Source organism: Pseudorasbora parva, chromosome 10 (genome assembly GCF_024679245.1).
Source record: "Pseudorasbora parva isolate DD20220531a chromosome 10, ASM2467924v1, whole genome shotgun sequence".
NCBI classification, from domain to species: domain Eukaryota; kingdom Metazoa; phylum Chordata; class Actinopteri; order Cypriniformes; family Gobionidae; genus Pseudorasbora; species Pseudorasbora parva.
In genome coordinates this window covers 11,347,330-11,367,654 of record NC_090181.1, presented here as the reverse complement: position 1 = coordinate 11,367,654, position 20,325 = coordinate 11,347,330, and the positions used below count along the sequence as shown (strand labels likewise).

The 20,325-nt window shown below is 40.0% G+C and overlaps 1 protein-coding gene across 4 annotated transcripts in view; it reads right to left on the bottom strand.

Moving 5' to 3' along the window:
- qkia (QKI, KH domain containing, RNA binding a) overlaps positions 1-20,325 on the bottom strand; it is a 79,786-nt gene that overhangs the window by 22,042 nt on the left and 37,419 nt on the right. For all 4 annotated transcript variants that reach the window (XM_067455161.1, XM_067455162.1, XM_067455163.1 and 1 more), the window contains exons 3-4: positions 10,860-10,976; positions 1,481-1,624 (exon numbers count right to left, since the gene is read on the bottom strand). In XM_067455161.1, the coding sequence (XP_067311262.1) occupies positions 1,481-1,624; positions 10,860-10,976 (261 nt within the window). The remainder of the gene's footprint in view (positions 1-1,480; positions 1,625-10,859; positions 10,977-20,325) is intronic.

Here is a 20,325-nt window from a genome sequence, read left to right as displayed (position 1 = left end):
CTCTAAATGAGCCGAAGATATCCTTCATTAAGACTGCATGGGCTGAGATGGACGATTTGTCATTTAATCCAGTTTAGCTTGGCATGATAAAGGGCATTAGAGTCAATCTGCCACACACAGAACCAGCAGAAAATGTTTAAGAATGTTTAAGAAGAACTTTATCTGTAAGGATGGACAGATCAACGAAAAATGAATTCTGCCATAATTTATGTAACTTTATTACACATTTGTGACTATTACAAGTAAGTTACTTGCAAGACAGCAGGAAGCGTGCCACTTTAAAATCATCTTACATTTACGCAAACTACTTCAAACTTGTCGTCAAGACCGGCTGATGCAAAATTGTAAAAAGTATTCTTGATACCTTAAATAGTGTTGCCATGGTAACACAATTGTAATACACTAGAGTATTTTTTTAGGCTTTTAGCATGGTTTATCGTTTTGGTTAGACTATCCCTTTAACAAATTTATAGATCAGATACAAATAGGGGCAGTATGTTAGAGCTATGCTATAAAATCTGTTTTGTATAAAATACCTAGAGTGTTGCATAACATTGAATGAAATACATGAGTAGAGCAAACACAGGCCTCCAGAAAACCTTAACATGGTTTGTTTGTGTGTTTACAGCAAAGGAGGGATATACACAGTGAAGATGATTTTGATCTCAGGGGTTCCAAGGGTCGGTGCGGAAATTTGGAGAGCATGTAGCCATTTACTCATCTCCCACCCACACACAGTACAGAATGACTCACACACTCAGCCAGTCGTGTATGTTTGTTTTCTTTCTGACTAGCGTGTGTGTGTACTCATGCGCATGTGTGTGGAAGGTTTAAGGCCTCCCCGCTCAAACGGAACAAAAGAGAAAGAAGCATTAAGAAGAAGAAAAATCCCCAACAAAAGGCAAAATATGGGGTTTCTAGCCAAGAGAGAGATAGAATAAAACCCTGCAAAAAGTAAGTGGAGAAAGCGAGTGCCTCAAAGCAGTCAGAGGATGCCTAGGACTCTGAAATAAAGTGAGAGGCACATGGCTGGGCGGAACGGCTGCTTCTGGCCGGGTTTCAGCGGGTCGAAGCCTATCCACTATGTTGCCTGATAGGGAACAGGCTCTTGCAGATGTCCAGCCATTCTGTTCACTGCAGGCAAAACAGCCTGGAGCCAGAGACCCTGACTTAAGCACTCCCACCCCCTGCAGCAACCGACGGAAGAGCGGAGAACAGAAAGGTGGAATGGGGCGGAAATATGCGGGAAGCAGGTTGCAGGACGCCATTTGTTCTCTGTTGGGAGCCTGAGATAAAAATATCAAATCTAGCAAAAGGCTGAAGCCAGGGGTCAAGGATGGGATTAAAATCCACCCCATATGCACAAAGGCATCACACTCAGAACAGGAAGCAGGATAGACCATTTAGCCAAAACTTTTGTATTATATCACTTTCGCCACCACACGCAAGTTCGGGAAGTAGAAACGTGTTTGCAACTTACCGCAGGAACCAGTAGCTTCTTGACCTCTTCAACGGCTCTTCTCATCTTGATCTCGGCACGTGTCTGCGTGTCCTCCACTGTGATCAGCACATGCAGTTCTTCATTTAGGTGCTCCCAGTTCGGTTTCCCTCTGTTCTGCTCCTCCTGAGAAAGAGAGAGAGTTGAAATTGAGTACAAAGAACAGTATTTTTTTTTTTTTACAGGACATCAAACTTTGAGTCAGTTTGAGAGTGTGTGACACTTTCATAACATAGATGACAACCAGCACTCTGATGCAGCCTCACAGCGAGTTAAAGACTGCTATTCTTCAAACAGCAGATATTACCCCAGGGCATATTAACACACACTAGGAATCAGAGTATAACATTTACCAACACATTCACATTTACTCAGCTAGCTGCCGCATGCTGTCTCACCAGAAAAATGACAAAAAAAAAATGTAAAAATTCTGGTAACTAGTAGTCTTTCTACTAGTTTTAGTATGGTAATATGCTGTTCAGAACACACTAAACAAGTGTGTAGCAGTAATAAAAGGAAATCAAATAAAAGAAAAAGAAAAGCACCCCCCCCCCCCCCCCATACACACACACACACACACACAAAAAGGTCAAATTGAAGAAAACAAGAATTAAATATTCCTCTGCATATCAGCCAAAGACAGTCTCCAAAATTGACGAGTTATACATAAAAGGCTACAGTTTATATGATCAGTGCAAGTCCAATGCATTGGCCAAAATATTTCAATTTTAAGCAGAACGAGCATAGCAATGAGGCTCTTTGAGCACAATTCTCCTGGTGATCATTTAAAATGGCCTGCAGTTGGTGTGCATGACCGTTTGATTGGCCTGGGTTAACAGCTGCCTCAAAAGAAAGCCATTATGCTACAGTAGAGCTGTCTGAACAGTCGGAGGAAGAAAAAAGTAGAAGAAAAAAGCTTTATGCTCTTGAGGGTGGGTCTTTTTCAAAGCTAACAATTACTCACCACCTCTTAAGAGTCTGAGTGTTCAGTTCATACTCACTTTTTTTTTTTTTTACAACTTTTTTTAACCGTTCAAAAAAAGAAAAGCCTTCTTTTGAATTAAGAAATGTGGGTAATATCAGACACCAAGCTCTGGTATACATTTTAATCTTCATCACAAGAAAATCTACAGTAACATCATGGCATCAAAAAATAAAAATATCCACTATTAAGAAGTTTTAAAAAGTTTTGGATGGAGCAATGCTAAAACTTTAAATTAGTATTTTAAAGGCATATCCACTTCCCATTGCACACCTCTTATGCATGAAGCAATCAGTAATACAAAGTCAGGATTCCAAGGGAAGTCGTTTAAAGACCACTTGACCGGCCCTAAACGCCTCTTGTTCACATCGATTACAAGTACATTGTCGGCATCTATCCCTCCCCCAATGTTTCCAATGATGCTTTCAGATCATTGCTCAGTCAGACACCTCAATTAGCATGCCTGCTTCACAAACGAGCACAGAGTGGCGGATCTCAGTGGGGAGGAGGAGAAGGGTCCACCTGACACGCTTACTAATACACCGACTGAGACCCAGTGAGAGTGCCTATGACACCGCTTTGCACAGTACTGCCATAGATACTGTTGCTATGGCAATGATCAATGTACAATACACTGTGAATGCGTGCATTAGGGATGTCACAATATCAGATTTTTACTACACTATCATAGCCCAAAGAATTCATGATAAATGCACTCACAGGCATCCTTTATGAATAGATAAGGTCGACCTATTTAATGGCCATCTTTACGCATAACTGTTTGGATTTAAATAAAAGAAAACATTTGACAATAGGAGTCCATTTGTAACAATTACTAATGTTAGTAAATGCTGTACAAGTATTGTTAGATTGTTAATTTCAACATTAAGTTTATATTTAACATTTTTCAATGCACTATGAATTAACTTGAATCATCAAGGTATATAATAATGAATATATTTATACAATTAAAAAATACAGTACATTTTCATGGTTCAGTACTTTTTTTGGTAATAAAGATCAGTACCATTTCACTTGGAATGTTATGTGTGCTCATTGAGTATACATTTAAAAAACTATTGTTTGATTAACTAGGTTGCACTGCACTGGCAGATAACCAGTTATCGGTAAAATCCACTATTGGTCGACCTCTAAACTATACAAAGTACTCTTAAAAGCAAAAGTTACTGCATTATTCTCAAGGTGAACACAAAATGCTTTGGGATCCATTTATGGAGAGAGACCTTCAGCTTGGACCAGAGCAAAGGCATGGAGCGTAAACACACACACACACACCCCTGCCCATCAGGGAGCAAGGTCATTCCATGTCCTCTAAAGGTGGCTGAGGGGTGGGTAGCGCCGCGCAGGGAGAACAACCTGAAAGCCTCTGAAGAGGGCAACAATTCTGTTTACCGACATACGATATACCAGCGGCGGGGCGACACGCATGTGATAGGAGACGCACATGACAGCAGACCTATAAAAGTACAAGAATGAATCCTGAAGCAGCTCGTCAGGAGATGTGCGTGGGTTTGTGAGCCTTTAGCATGTGCATATGGTCTGAACTGTCATTTTAACTGTGTGTGCTCCAGAAGCAACAGAGCAAAATATACCATGCAAAGTTTTCACCCTGCAAAGGCACTGGTTCAATTCCACTGGCAGTCAGCCTGGCTGGAAATAATCCCAGGAACCTATAAATAATGTTCATATCAACCAGAGCAGACTGAACTGAAGCTACAGTCTTGAACAGCTGTCCCGGGAGGAGTAGTTTACAAGCACCTGTTCAACAGGAATGGAAAATTGACAGAAAAAAAAAAAAAAAAATTCACAAACTATCATGGACTCTATCATACTCTTTTGAATGAACATGAGGAAGATTGTAACGTTGTTCACATTCATATTCTTGGCAGATGCCCTTAGTGAAACAACTAAACTAGCACAAGATATTCCTAAGAAGTGGCTCTTCAGACAAACACACACACTAAAAGAAAAATGGCAATAGCCAAGTTTTAAACAATGCTTTAAATGTCACACAACTTCAAAAACTTTTAAATAGCTGGCACAAAACAAAATTTTCCCCAAACTACTTTCTAAATAATATATTTATAATAATAATATGTGTGTGTGTGTGTGTGTGTGTGTGTGTGTGTGTGTGTGTGTGTGTGTGTGTGTGTGTGTGTGTGTGTGTGTGTGTGTGTGTCTATTTTTTTTTTTAACATTTTGTTTGGACCATGTCATTTTAAAATCGAATGTTCTCCGATCATTTAGTTTGCCAAAACCTCACAGATTTCAGAGAGTTTACTGCAAACTCGTATTCAGATGTGCCTCTACCCAATCAACAACCAATGGAGAGAACCACCCTACATATTTTTGATAAACCATTTAACACGGATAGGTCTGAAAGAGATACGTCTGTCTCCATTTAAAAAGAGATACGTCTGTGACGTGCTGTGATGCAGGTGTTAAGAAATAAATAAAAGACAGGAGACTATTTAACCAAGAACAAAGAGTAAAAACTTAAAAAGCTTTAGAGAGACTACGGTGCGTTTCTGGAGAGGTTCTGTGATGCTCCGGTGAGGGTGGCCGCCTGTTACATTTGATCTCTGCTTTGGTTTCTCAGAGTCCTCAATTTGAACAGTGTTTGATCAGAGGACAAGGCTACACAGAAGGACAGGTTATTATCCAGAGTTTGTCTGTCCTGTCCTCACCCATTACATCTGCTTGAGCTCAGCTTCAGTACGCACACAAAACAAGCGTGAGGACGTAGTGTATTCTTGAGGCTGTGTGAACTGGTGTGTACGCAGTTCTTTAGAGGGTAAATGGGGTTAAAGCACCTTTGGGGGAAGCTGCTAAATAAAATGTCAGTCCGATTTAAGGTTAACGAAGCGTTTTCTCCTGAGACTTCAGGTGATCCATGCCTTTACTTTTCAGAGCAAACATTAAACACAACCCAAACAACTCATTGCACTGTCGCATCCCCACGAATAACTTGGAACCAAACCTTGTGTTATGAGAAAGACTCCCAATGCACCTATTCTCTGAATAAGTCACTCCTTTCTCTTTCCCCCATTTCTCTACATCTCCATTGCTCTCTCAGTCCCCAGAGGCAGCGGCACTTAAATTATTGAGAGCACAAAGACAGCTTTTCTAATGGACGCTAAATAAACAACCCCCTCAGCCCAGACTCTTCGGTCTCTCTTTAGATAGGTCTAACTATACTCCAACTGTCAGTTTCGGTGTGTGTGTCTCACGTTCACTACTGAAACGTTAAAGCATGAAAACACACTCCGACCAATGGCTGAAAAAAATGTCTTTTGTTAAGACAACAGTATTTTTCTCTTTACCATCAAGGTTTATTTTACAAAAAATATATATTATAATTGCTTTCTGTTCAAACTAAACGGCCTCTAAAACCACAAAAGGTTGCTTAATTAACTTATTCTGGATGTCGAAGTTGTGATGAAATGCAACAACAGATATTTTCTTCTGTATTGTGCCCAACATAAAGTATAAAAAGCCCAAAAAAGTCCAAAAAAGTATACAAATATAAATAAATAAAAAACATAGGCCAGGACTTGACTTGGCAGGGCTACACTGCGACCGAAAATTACTGTGTGAAACTGAAAAAATATTTAGGCGCAGCAGTGTTTGATCCGATCGATTCTCATTTACAGATATACAATACAATCGTAATAAAAAATAAAACTCCCAAAGGGCATCAACTCAGATCAACCGACTGCTTTCATGGCTTCAGTCAAAGACTTGCCTCAGTCGACAGAGCAAGTGCTAAAAACGTGTGTGATGGACTAAACTTCAAAGATTGTTTACAAGGTGAAGAGTGATGCAGGCATGTGCACTTACCAGATAGTCTCATGCTGATGTTTCTTTGCAGTCAAATTAACTGAAAATACTACATTTGGATTATGATAAAGGTTTGAAAATTAACGGGGGCTTGGGGCAAAAATGTATAATGAAAAAAGCCCAAAAGCGAGTTCTTGATTTGAATCTACATCATGAGATATAGTTAAAGTTGCAGTTCATTACTTTTTTGTGTTCAAAAAATGTATATATAATGAGCGATTACATCATGAATCCATTTTCCAAACTGTTATCCTGAATCACTGAATCCTGAATTAAGGAAACCGGTGCGGCGTGCCAATATGGTTCCTCATTTCGGTGCTACCCACTTAAAGGGATAGTTCACCCAAAAATGAAAATGAGATGTTTGTCTGCTTATCCCCAGTGCATCCAACATGTAAAGGAGTCTTTGCTTCTTCAGTAGAACACAAATTAAGATTTTTAACTTCAACTGCTGCTGTGTGAATTGTGTGAATATCCACACTTTGGCTCATATATCAGCTCAGGCCCGAGTGTGTATGTTGACCTTACCGGAAGTAAAGTGCGTTCCAGGCTGTTGGAAATAGTGTTATATTTGAGGTAAAAAAAATTATACAAAAATGGCTCGATTTCTCACACAAACTGATCGTTTTGTGTCTAAAGATATCAATGTCGTCATAAGCCACAGGGCTCTTTGTGCAAGTTGTCTAAGCACGTTTTTTTTTTTTTTTTGCTCTCATAGAATTGTTACCCATTCACACGATTATATGACCTACACACAGCAACGGTTGGAGTTAAAAATCTTCATTTGTGTTCTACTGAAGAAACAAAAGCACCTACATGTTGGATGGACTAGTGGTAAGCAGATAAACATAACATTTTCATTTTTGGGTGAACTATCCCTTTAAGTTCAAACGTGCATCTGCTGGCACCGAGACAGCCGCGCTCAGCACTCGTCACGCATCACTTTTTTTAAAGTTCCAGACATTTAAATGTACAAATACCAGAAAGAAAAAAACTAATGTGTATGGAAGTAGCATTAACAATCCTTTCAGACGGTTATAATTTGACTACATATCTTATTCATATAAGATATACATTTTATAAGTAAAAGAAGTTCCGTTTCAAATCGGTCTGATGTTTTTCTTTAAAATAAGCATTTTTGTCAGGCTTCCATGTATAGGTTTCTGCCTAAGTACCTGTACTTCTGAATGGACTGAAGCTGGGATTTAGTGGTTTTCACTCAGTATCATAACCTCATTTTTGACCAAAGTGGCTTTTAGAGGCCTTTGCATCTGAACTCTTCAAATATGGTTTACTCTATTCTTCTCTCAGTTCAGCGGTCACTTTCGTTCATGTGTTTCTTTAGAAGAGGATGAATTTACGTGATGTAAATTTGATTGTCTGAGGCGCAAACTAACATCACGCATTAAAGATAAACTAAAATGATCATTGAAAAAACACATTCATTTACACAATACACACATTTAAAAATCAGAATACCAGATATTTCATGATAGTTAATGCTATTTTTTGAATAAAAAAAGAGATATCTCTGATACAGCGCTATTGTGGCTGCTTTGTGCCATGGAAACAATAAGGCAATACGTTCTAAATTATTTAACCAGAGAATATAGTCATATTTCAACAAAATAAAGCTGAACCTTAAAGATGGGGAAAAAATTAAATAAAAAGCCATTCTTTAATGTCATCCACCGTAGGTTTGTGGCTCGTGTATTTTTCCCCCCCAAAGTAGCAATGAGTTCTTCAGTACTGTGAAGTATTTCCAAGTGAAACTGAATATTGAACAGAGGGCAGGGTTTTACCTCATCTCTTGCTCGTAGCAGACAAACGGTGGAGGGGAGTGGTTACGCATTTTAAAACGCAAGCCGTCAAACTTAGCCTGACAAGCCAGACCCACATCAAGATGTTTGGTCTGGAAACTCACCACTGACAGGGCTCAATCCGAGGGGCGGGATAAACGGTTGTCTTCCAAACTCCCTCTGCACGCGATAGGATAGCGCAACAGCAACCAGAGCAACGAAGGTGAAACAGGGCTTGTTGATGATTAAACATTCACCATATCCGGTCGGCTAAACTCCGAACACATCTTCCCTTCTTAAGAATGACTTCAGTGCCGTTCTTTGTTCTTTTCTCAGAGAAAAGCTTAGCTCCAAGTATTCCAGAGTCGCGGTTTAGAGCTGATTCGAAAGACCGCCGTTCGCCAGTTTCTGTGTTGACTAGAAACACGCAAACACAACTAGGCCGTCGTCATTATGGCCCCGCCCAGCGACTCTATACACGATGTGATTGGCCTGTCCAGATTGTGAGGAATACAGCTCAGAAGGGTATTGAGAGTTCCTAGACGACACTTGCGGGCAGATTAAATTTGCTGCCACTACGGTGCGTCTAGATTTCTAGGCTGTGTCAAACTGACATCAGCTGAGAAGGAACGCCATTTCCAGAAGGAAGAAACTTTTCAGATTTTAAATAAAGATAACCATGGCAAACCATTCTTTTTCCTGTGGATTAATTGTTCACCCGAAGACCTGTAATATGTGCTAAAGTAAATAAGATAAATTTTGATTTCATGAGGACTTTAAGTATCGGTTCAGGCCCCGGTACCGTTTTAAAAGCGCCAGTTTGGCACTGATATCATAAAAACCCACCTATTTTTGCCCGGATCGGGATGCACCGCGGTGGAGTAGCACAGTACCTGCGTGACTTGTCATACATAAAAAGAGAGAAGTAGCTGCGGCTACAATGTTCTTCCACAAGATGCATGCAGTTCAAGTTATTAAGTGCTAGAGCGCCAAAAGTTATGGATTGCAGCTTTCACAAGAGTAAACACTCTTTTGTTCCGAGTAATTGTGGATGTAATCCTGATCTTGAAGAGAAGTCAAATAAACAAGTTGATATTAAGTAACAACTTTCTATTTTTTATTTTATTTTTTTAAAGCTGCATTTGCTCCATTTCATGAAAATAGTTTCAAACAAAGCTACACCAGAACTGTTGCGCATCTCCAAGCGATTTCTGAATGAATCTGCATTTCCAAAGACTGATTGAATGACTCGCAAATTAAGATTGCCGCCACCTACTGGCAGTTTTTTCTTCTTCATATTTACACTTTAAATAGGCTTTTTATTTAAACTATCAAACTTTTAAAGTTTAATTTGTACATGTTTCTAGATTCAAAAACTTATATTTAAAATTTTTATACAACATAATTTACCTATGAGCTATCAAACAGTCTATGTGCCTAAATTCCACTTCAGTTAGAGCTTCTGTACCACTTCTCCAGTGCAAAGATGGATTTGATGCTGATTTAACATTTAACTGTTTAACATTGCTTTACATTATTAACAATACTTTGGTGGAAAGGGATTTGACAGGAGACTATTCTGAGAGAGGAAGCAGGAAAGCTCAATATCTGTATTTGTAGGAGTATTCTAGCAAGTCATCCAGACAACTGGGTTTTGCATTCAGCAGGGCAATTGAAGACCTAACCACAGAAATACTATAATAGAGGAAAAATAACTTCTTTCCAGAATTAAACCATTTCTGCATCAAGCCCATCAGTTCACACATATGGCTTCTCCAGAGGGGAGCACAGCTGGAGCCCAGGTGTGTGTGTGTGTGTGGTAATGCTAATGCACAGTGATGGGGATTTCCTGATAAAACAGCTCTACTGGGACGCTGACAGAGATATGAATAGAAAGACTAGACCAGGCAAATGTTGCTGATTCCTGGCAAAACGGTCTCTCTGGGTTGTTCAAGAAGTTGAAATTAAATCAGCCCAGTTGCTTACTACAGAATCTGCCATTTCTTCAGATTTTTTAGCATGTAGTGCTGAGCAGATACACGGACAAATGTCATTTCGCCCAACCCTCGAGAAAGTCTCTGCTAGAGCTGACGGGGCAGTTCTGTTATGTCTCTGTGCAACATAACTCACACCTGAAGCCATTATTTTCCATCATTCAGGCTTTAGTATATCGGTCACACAGTAGGGCTTTTCTGAGACTATAAGGGAAGATCTGGGTCCTGCTTTCTAGTGCGTCTACCATGTGCTTTTGTTCTCTCTGACACCCACACCACCACAGCCAGGCCTGAAATAGAACTGGGCCTCAGCCGGAGTGCTGCAAGCTAACCGTGAGTGTGTTGGAGACAGAAAAAGAGACATTGGACAGAACAAATGAGTGAATTGGCTCATTAAGGACAAACTGGTTCCAAATGGCAAATGTCAGCAGAATGCTGTCTGTGAAGGAGGAAGAGGGGGTTGAAAGAACTCAAAATTGTGACTAAGTGGTCACATTTGTCCATGCTGGTTCGACATAATCTACTGGTGTGTCAATTTTGTTGTTCTGGTGCCCCACTTTTTGGGATTTATATGGAGCCTTTTTTTTTTCCACAAAAAGGAACATCCAAACATTTTGAACATGTTTTTGAACAGTTTTGGTTGCTGCTGTGGGAAGCAGCTTGAAGCTCAATCCGTTTAAATAAGGCCACAGTACTCCAAAATCAAGTTTCTAGAAGCATCTCACCTTCTTTCGGTCTCTCATGGAGCTCCTCCCTCTCACCATGATCTTGCAGCCAGTCTCTGCCTCCAGTTGCTTTGCCGTGAGTCCACGAGGGCCAAGAATTCTCCCAACAAAATTATACTGAGAGAGAGAGAGAGAGAGAGAGAGAGAGAGAGAGAGAGAGAGAGAGAGAGAGAGAGAGAGAGAGAGAGAGAGAGAGAGAGAGAGAGAGAGAGAGAGAGAGAGAGAGAGAGAGAGAGAGAGAGAGAGAGAGAGAGAGAGAGAGAGAGAGAGAGAGATGTTAGAAAGCATTAAAGTAACTAAGGACATTTAATGGAAAGATTCACACTTAGGAAACAGTTCATCTATAAATAAATTTGTCATTTCAATCGCCTTTCTGTAGTTTCAAATCCTGTTTAACTTTAATTGGAACATAAAATGAGTCATTATTCACTTTAATTGCAACTATACAATGAAAGTAAATGGTGACTGAGACATTCGCATAATCTTGTCATACAGGTTAGGACATGACATGAAGGTGGTGAATTAACTAATTTTCATTTCTGGGTGAACTATTCAGTTACGTTAGCCTGGCTCTGCCCTCCTACGTACTTCTGCTCAATTTTCATTTTCCTTCAGTACTACGTATGGAACTGCAGTGCATTCGTAGGTTTTCACAGAAATTTTTTACCGGTCCAATCAGCGAACAGAGGGAGTGGCTGAGAACGATGACGTTGATGTCATGCGCTAGTTTGAGTTGTAGTTCAGTAATGGTGGCGGCGAAAGATGTGAACGTAACCATTCATTCTGTTGTGGCACCGCTGCCGAATATCCAGAAGATAAAGCCGGAGCAATAACAATCTTTGCTGGGGTTTGTTGGTGGCCATGATGTTATGGCTCTCCTCCACAACAGGGGGAAATTCAGGAAAGGTTTGATTTTCCAGCTCGCTCCATTAGTGATGAAGGAGTTGGCTGAAGCCCTATTCAGAAGGAAATTTTTTCTTGTGGGATCGGAAGGGATTGCCATCATTTAAAGGGATAGTTCATTTTAAAAGGAAAATTCTGTCATTCTTTACTCACCCTCAAGTTGTTACAAACCTGTATGAATTTCTTTCTTCAGCTGAACAAAAGGGAAGATATTTTGAAGAATGTCAGTAACCAAACAGTTAACTGGAGCCATTGACTTCCATAGTAGGAAAAAAAAAATACTATGGAAGTCAATGGCTCCAGTTAACTGTTTGGTTACTGACATTCTTCAAAATATCTTCCCTTGTGTTCAGCTAAAGAAATTCATTCAGGTTTGAAACAACTTGAGGGTGAGTAAAGGATGACAGTCCCTTAAGTTACATGGGCCAGGCTAGTCAGTTATTTTATTGCTGTCCGTCTCCCACCACCCACGTAAAATTCCCCGGCCGAGTTACCTACTGCTTTTGACAAATACCAAGGTCGCATGGTGATTTAATAGCTATTTATAAATCATTCATGACCACTGCAGAGCACCGTATGGTTACGCTTTTCAGTTATTTGGATGCATTTCTAGACTTGCATTACTTTAAAATGCTGGCAAATATTTAAAAGAGCAATATATTTCATCACCGCTCAAACAAATTAAAATAAAAACACGTAAACATTTGAACTGGTCTGTTATTTATAGCAGCATTTATTATCATACCAAGCACATGACATTTTATTTACAGCATACTATCATGTTACGGCCGACGTGAGCAGCGCGTTCACGATCACAAAACTCTCCCCTCCACCGTGGCGTGAATAAATCACAATCCTAATGCATGAGTTTTAGGTTTTATCCTATGGTTTTATCACTGAGGTGGCCTGCACATTTATTTTGACAGATTTCCATGTGTGAAACAGGCGAAGGGTGCATGACATGCGTCACAACCAAACGTTAGCGATTGGTTATGGCAGAGCCAATAGTTTTAAACTTCAACAGAGTACCCGCCTTCGCGGAAGTAAACGCTTGTCAATGGAGAGTGGCCTGACTCTCGGTACAAATGAAATGTACGAGAGTCTGGTAAGACCAGGCTACAGTTACGTTGCATTTGATGAGCAAATATTTTGACCCCGCAACAATCCTGAGAAGACATCACTCACACAATAATTTAATGAGCTCCAATGTAGCTTTCTGACCAGTAAGCACTGAGACACTTTCATTTGTGTGGACTTTCAAATAAAATAAAACAACAACAAGAAAACAACTGGTGTGAATACTTCAACTGACCAAGCGGCTAATCACTCCTCCTCCTCCGGCAGCGCTTATAAGCTACGGCCATAGCGAATCAGGAAGCCAGATAGAAAAATGAGAGCTCGAAAACATCAAGCTCATGTTTGCCAAACAGAATGCTAAGCAGCGCTGCAAAGCCTCTTTCTTGCTTTTCCACCTTCCTGCTCTTCATATTTTATGTCCTTCATAATTCTCTCTTTCGGTTATCGTGCTCCGAGGCATGGAAAAAGGAAAAGCCGGCAGTATGTAATGTAAATAAGAAATGAAACAACGGGAGAGAATTAAAGTAGGGGAGGGGTCTTATCGTGGCCCTTGTCCCTGACGCTATGCTTCAGGGCTTTGTCTGAGAGCACGCTTTATTTACCTCAGTAATCCTACCAGCTTTACGGCGCCTCTCCGACAGCACAGCTCCAAATAAAAATAATAAAATAAAATCCACTCTTTTTCACTCTTTATCTCTATCAGTTTACTTCTCTAACTCAGGGTAAAGACAGAGAGTCAGTCCACTTGTAATGCTTAATCCAGTCCTGTATAAATACAGGCCACATACACACTGCTGCTTAATTCAGTTGTCGATCCTCTTCAGAGTGCTTAATCCAGTTCTGCACACGCACAGTTTGATTCTTTTAGTTTGAGAGTTCCCAAAAGGTTCAGGTAGTGACAAATAAATAAAATCTGCAGTGCTCATTCAGAATTGAAATAACATTAATTTAAAATGCAACCTAAAATGTATAAGATGCTTAAAAATTAGACTGTCCTCTGAGCATGAGCCAGAACAACATAATGAATTCAGTAATAACAGACGTTTTAAACATATGTATAATGTGTCTCAGCACCAGGGGTGTCCAAACTCGGTCCTGGAGGGCCACTGTCCTGCAGAGTTTAGCTCCAACTCGCCTCAACACACTTGCCTGGAAGTTTCTAGCATGCCTAGAAAGACCTTGATTAGCTGGTTCAGGTGTGTTTAATTGAAGTTGGAGCTAAACTCTGCAGGACAGTGGCCCTCCATAAGCAGGATTTTACACCCCTGCTCTACACTATCGTTTAAAAGTATGGGGTCTGAAAGATTTTTTTTTACTGAGAAAGAACTTATGCTCACCAAAAGCTGCATTTATTTGAGAAAAGAAAAGGTAATATTGTGAAATATGATTGAATTATAAATGCTTATTCAACTATTTTTCAAAATGTTATTTATTCCTGTGATGGCAAAGCTGAATTTTTCAAGAGCCATTAACAGACCGTTAGGTTTGATTTGGTGCTCAAGAATTATTTCTTTTTATCTCATCAAGGTTGAAAACAGTTGTGTTCTTCCTCACATTTATGTTGAAAACCATACTCTGTGACTTTTGATCAATCTAATGCTTCTTTATTCTTCCTTACTAATCCTACACTTTTCAATGGTAGTGTATCTGCATTATGAGAGGCTTCACAAGCTTGTTTTGTGGAGCTCTGAACAGGAATTAACCCGCTCTGGTCATGAGAACATTTTTAATGGCTTATGTAAAGAAAACATTAACAACGGAACACTAAATTCAATTCACGAAAGTAACCCATGGGATTAAATGGGTTTTAAAAAGAACAAAAACAAACAAAACTGCGGACAACTCGTCACCGGTCGCAACTGTTAGCTTGGTAATCTAAGAGCTAACAGGTGAACCTTTGTCGTGTTTCTTTTACCGAGCCAAAATGTCAACCATCAGGAGTGACTATGTCGTACAGGATTCAATCCCACAATTAATCACATCCGTCACTCCTACAGTTTTGCAGCGTGCATAAATCAATGGAAAGAAAACTCAAAAGACCAACTCATGATTAGTCAAACCCAAAGAACAGGCGGCATGACCTGCCTGAATACACAGAAAAACTATTCTGTTTCTCTCTAACGGCTTATTGTTCCAACACCGATGACGCAGCGTAATCCGACAGCTCCGACTGTGTAGGTGGATCAGATCCGCTGGAGTTCTTCACATACATTCCAAATGCGCTCTCATGAGACGCTGAGCGGGATGCACGTGTAAAACGGTGTACTAAAGCAGCAGTGCCGCACACCACATCACATTACATCATCATCTTGAGACAGCCAGAAGTGACAATGCCTTAGGTGAACATGTGCGCTGGCTGTCCCTCTCGTCACCGTCACACAACTGTAAACAAACCAGACGGTGATAAAACGGCAGCAAAATACATATGCAACAACACCGCACACACAGAGCAATGTCAGGATGATCAGACATCATCAGAAGTTCATCACTCCCTCTCTTCAACAGGAGCGCACCTGCACGATCTCTTCCTCCATGCAGATGAGAGAGGATTCTCCTCTGTGTGTATGTGTGTTGATGTTGATTGGACATGGCAGAGAGCAGCGGCCTGATGCGGTGGGGGAAATTGCTCACTTTGAATACTGGAACCAGACAGTAATTACAGCCTGGAGGAGATGCCACCATTTCACTTCCTGTAGAGGGAGGAAGGGAGGCATGAGGGGAATGATAGAGGAGAAAGAGAGAAATGCTATCGTTTGTAGACGACAGGATGAGAGAATGTTTTGACTGTATGGTGGCATGTCGTGTTTGCGAGAGAGTCTGAGAGGGGTAGAGATCAACCACAAAAAGCCTGGAAAATTCCACCCTACCACCACACAAACATCTACCACAAAAAACAGGGTGTGTGAGTCACACATCAGCTCATAATAGTGATCTCACCAACAAGGAAAATAGAATAAAATCTAGACACACCAGACAGACTGAAAACAACAACTGGACCACTGCAGCTATTTATACAAGTTAAATGAAATAACTCACAGCAACCAATCCACATATGATCCCGCAACTCACAGATGGGGAGGGGGTGAAATTTAACAGAATAACTCACACACATCACAGAATCTTCTAGTGTAGACGATGTTTAGTTTCATTCTAGCGATACGGATGTTAAAACTTTTTGCAGTGAGAATACTATAATATCAAAGACAATAGTGATGCCAAGTAAACAAATGCATAATGTACCCTGTCAAAAGACACCGATTAGCCAATACTATTATTATTGGGAGTTTATGACATGAGAAATCTATTTTGCCTTGACAATTAAAACATCCTGCAAGTTTCAGATCTTAAAATGTCCTCATTAAATACAAAGCATTTATGTAATCAATCTCCATAAACGGCTCGTTTGGATTGGGGGACTTGTGACATCACATGGTCTAATATATTTGCATATGACCGCCTGAGCGTGACGTCGAGGAAAACATTTACTTCAACACACCATAGGCCACACCCACTGGCATTCGGTCACTTATTTTACTGACACCAGATGCAAACATAACATCAAAAGCAAACAGAAACCATTATAAATGACTGACACCGTTATGTCAGACAGATGCCTGTTGACTTTACTCCAAATGTTTAAGCCTGCAGACAAAAGGACAAGGGGAAGTAAATAGAAGCATAAAGGAGCGTTCGTTTGTTTTTGTCGCTGTACAGACTTCAGAAGGATACCAGTGTCAGAAACAAGTGGATGGTTTATTTTTAATGGCGCAAGAAGGATTATGTTTGTTCAGGGACTTTTACTGCAGATTTTGTAAACAATGCTCTACAGAATATGTAATAGAGAATATGCAAAGTAATTAAAAAGAAGCTTTTGTCGATAGATGACGCAGTCAACTGTCATAACCCCTTCAATATTAATACATTAAAAACATAACATAACTAGTTTTTAAAAACCACCATCAAATCAGACTAATTATTATTGTTATTAAATAACATTGGCTAATCAGAGACGTAGCATCATTTTTATATTTAAAATATTTTTTAATATGCTAAAAGACACCGTTTAGGCAATATTATTGTTGATAATAATAATAATCACTAATTAGACATTATTACTACTACTGCTATTATTAACAACAACAACAACCACGTTAAAACTTTAATATTCACCATCATATGAGACTTGACTTCAAATGATTTGATGAACAGGGGTCCTAATAGAGGGTAAAGAGAGAATCAATGCCTTTCTGATGCCATTTCGTTACGTCACCGTGAACCCTGGTAACACGTCTGCATAACTGTAAAATCTATATGCTGAGCACGGGAGTGTGTGCACAAGGTTGTCACTGTTAAGCTGTAGGGATGTATAACAGAACAGCCTAAATGTGAGAGCAAGCGGAGAGTTGAGCAGTTCAGGGACGCAGCCAAGGGACCTGACAGAGACAAATGAGCAGCAACGATAACGCAACATTATACCTCCTGCCCACCCGCTCCCTTCTCTCTCCTCCTACCTCAATGTCCTCTATCACAATCACTCCACCCTGCTCCTTAGGTCACGACCTTTCATTGCTGAACATTTAACACATACTGGTAACGGCATAACTAAGAACACACATCTGTCCTTCAGAAAATTGCTGAGAAAAAAAACCGTGAGGAGGAGGAAGAAAGGAAAATGGGATTATCAGAAAGTCTGTCACTCATCTAGGATGGGTAAACAGTGGCGTGAGGGAGGGAGAGAGACGAAACCATCACATTAAGATGTGTGAAGGTCAAAGTTTAAAAGCTCAAGTGCCAGAGATCACAGAGGGACTTTCAGAATAAAATGTGCACCTGCGATCAAGTTTGCCAAGTTAAACCATAGGCTGTGCCCCGTCTGTTTCTAAATAAGGCCGTGTCTTTTGATAGGGTGCATTCAGACACTCGCGCAGCTTCTCCACAGCCAATCGAAATGAAGCAGTCAGCATTCATGCCAATCAGGCTGCACCTGTCAGCATTTAATCAAATCAGCCAGTAGATTTTGACATTATAAATCAACATACAAGGCCAAAAGGTCAAACAAAGCAGAATTTAAGCTTAAACATTCAAACATTATCTTAAGTTCAGAGGAAAAAACACTGATGTTTCTACTATAAACATTTTTGAACAGACGGTTAATACCTTGAGCTAATTCAACACACACACACAGGCTACAGCAGAAATAAAATCAGCATGAAAAAGAAATTCCCCGTTTTCAAAATACATACTGTCGATCTTATTGTAAATTATGCACCATGCATGTTTCATTAAACAAAGTTGTCATAACTAGATCACTAAAGAGAAGTCTGTCACTTTTTATAGGATGTCAAACTCTAATAATTTCAACCATTTCAAGTGCGCCTCTATCCTAGTCAACTACAAGCTCATTCAAATCTGCCTCCGTCCAAATCACACAAAATACTTTCAATAAGCATTTCACTCAAATGTACAGCACATTACATTGTTACATTGTGCATGGTTGTTGTTTATAGGGCCTCAGCTAATTCTGTAAAGTACACAGGGACCTTCTAACTTGGTACATTACAAAAATATGAATTGAAAATTTTGACAGCAGGGACCAAACCATGCAGTTGAGTCAGTTCAGCAGAACTAAGAAAATCAACCCTATTTGCTTACATCCATTTATCAGCTGAGGGCAGAGAGAAAGAAAAAAGAAAGTGCAGTACTGCATTAAACATACTAGTGGAGGCTCTGATCAGTTGTGGACAGCACAAGAGAAACTGAAGAGAGAGCTCATGTGTAGAGTGGAGCAAGAGTGCTGAAAACAGCTAATCCGGCGAATTGGGGAAAAAAAATTGAGGTAACGCATCCAACTGTGGCCTCCCAGTGGAGTGATACAAGACACGCTCTTCACACACACACACACACCGAAATAACAATCTGCTCGCCACAGAGTAAGCACATCTGTCACCGGCATTGTGAAGAAAAGCGTCAGAAAACAGTCTTCTCTCTCACCACATCACTTCTGTATTCTGCCCTGTCCTCCGTTTTTCAGCTCGTTCTGTAAACAGGTGTCGGCAAACAGAATCACCTCTGCCTCACCTCCCTCCTCCTCTGCAGCTTTACACATCCTCTATTCAGCACTTCGTTTCTTACCCTAGTCATCCCTGTACATCTCTCTCTCTCTCTCTCTCTCCCTCTCTCTCATTTGCATTAAGTCTTGCTCTCTGCTCATATTTAGTTCAATCCTCCAGAGGAAAGGAGAAAAACATTACAACACATGATCGTTCTGCTACCATCTCTGCAGAGTCTGCTTAGTTTCCTGTATAATTTCATCATACAGATGAAATTTCAAAAGTTTCAGTATATCATTCAATTAATCTACATGACGTATATCTAAAAGAGGAACTGAGATAGAGAAACAGAGTGTAAGAGTGAGGGGGAGAGAGAGGAGCAGATAACCTATCGGATGCCCTTGCTAATTACTAATTAACCTGTGTTAAGCAAGCGTGTGGTGTGGCAGAGCTGAGAAACAGTTTCATCTCCATTGGCAGCTGCGGATCTGAGTCGGGCTAGTAATCAAGATCCACTTGTTCACAACAGCTTTTTTTATACAAAATGCCAAAATCAACAGTTTTGACTACTAACAGTTTTCGGATGTCTCAATTCTTCCACTAGCCTAGAAATCTAGACACACCCTAGCGGCAGCAAATCTAATCAGCCGCGAGTGTAATCTAGCAACTCTCAATACACTTCTGAGTAGGGATGCACGATATTGGATTTTTGCCGATATCCGATATGCCGATATTTTTCAGCTCATTTTGGCCGATGCCGATACCGATGCCGATATATGTTTATTTTTTCCCTTTGTTTGGAAACAACACCATTTTGAGCAAAAACTATTTTTTTTCATTCTGGTTTCAGATTTCTGAGGTATCCTTACTAAAAGGATTCTTGTTGAAGATAAATAAATGTTAATAAAGTTCTTTTTATGATAAGAGTATATTAAAAGCCCTGAAAATAACAATAATAAAGTCAGTAATTTTTCACCCCAGATGCAGCTGTAACCTAAATATTGTATTTTTGGATTTAACGTTTGTGCACATGAAGTGGGGGTGGCATGACATCCACTGATGCTGTCTTTTAATTCTACAATTATTGTAGAGCTCCTTGGATTATTTTTCATCATCCATTTCGTAAAATTTTATTACAGATTAATACACTGTATATAAAAGTATTTAATTTACAAGTGTCATGCTTGTGATTTATGACATCATTACTGATTTGTTTATTCAGAACAAGAAGTAACTTCAATGTATTTGTGTATTCTACTTTTCATTGTATAACTGTAACAACAGCGCCCCCACTACATGTATAAATATATAGCGGTCTAGCTGGAGGGCACTAGGACCTGGAGGAGCTTCTGCTGCTGTGGAGGCTGCCGCACGCGCTAGAGAGTGGGGAGACGCGATTGGGCTTGTTTTGGGCTAGTTTTGTTGTGAAAACGTGG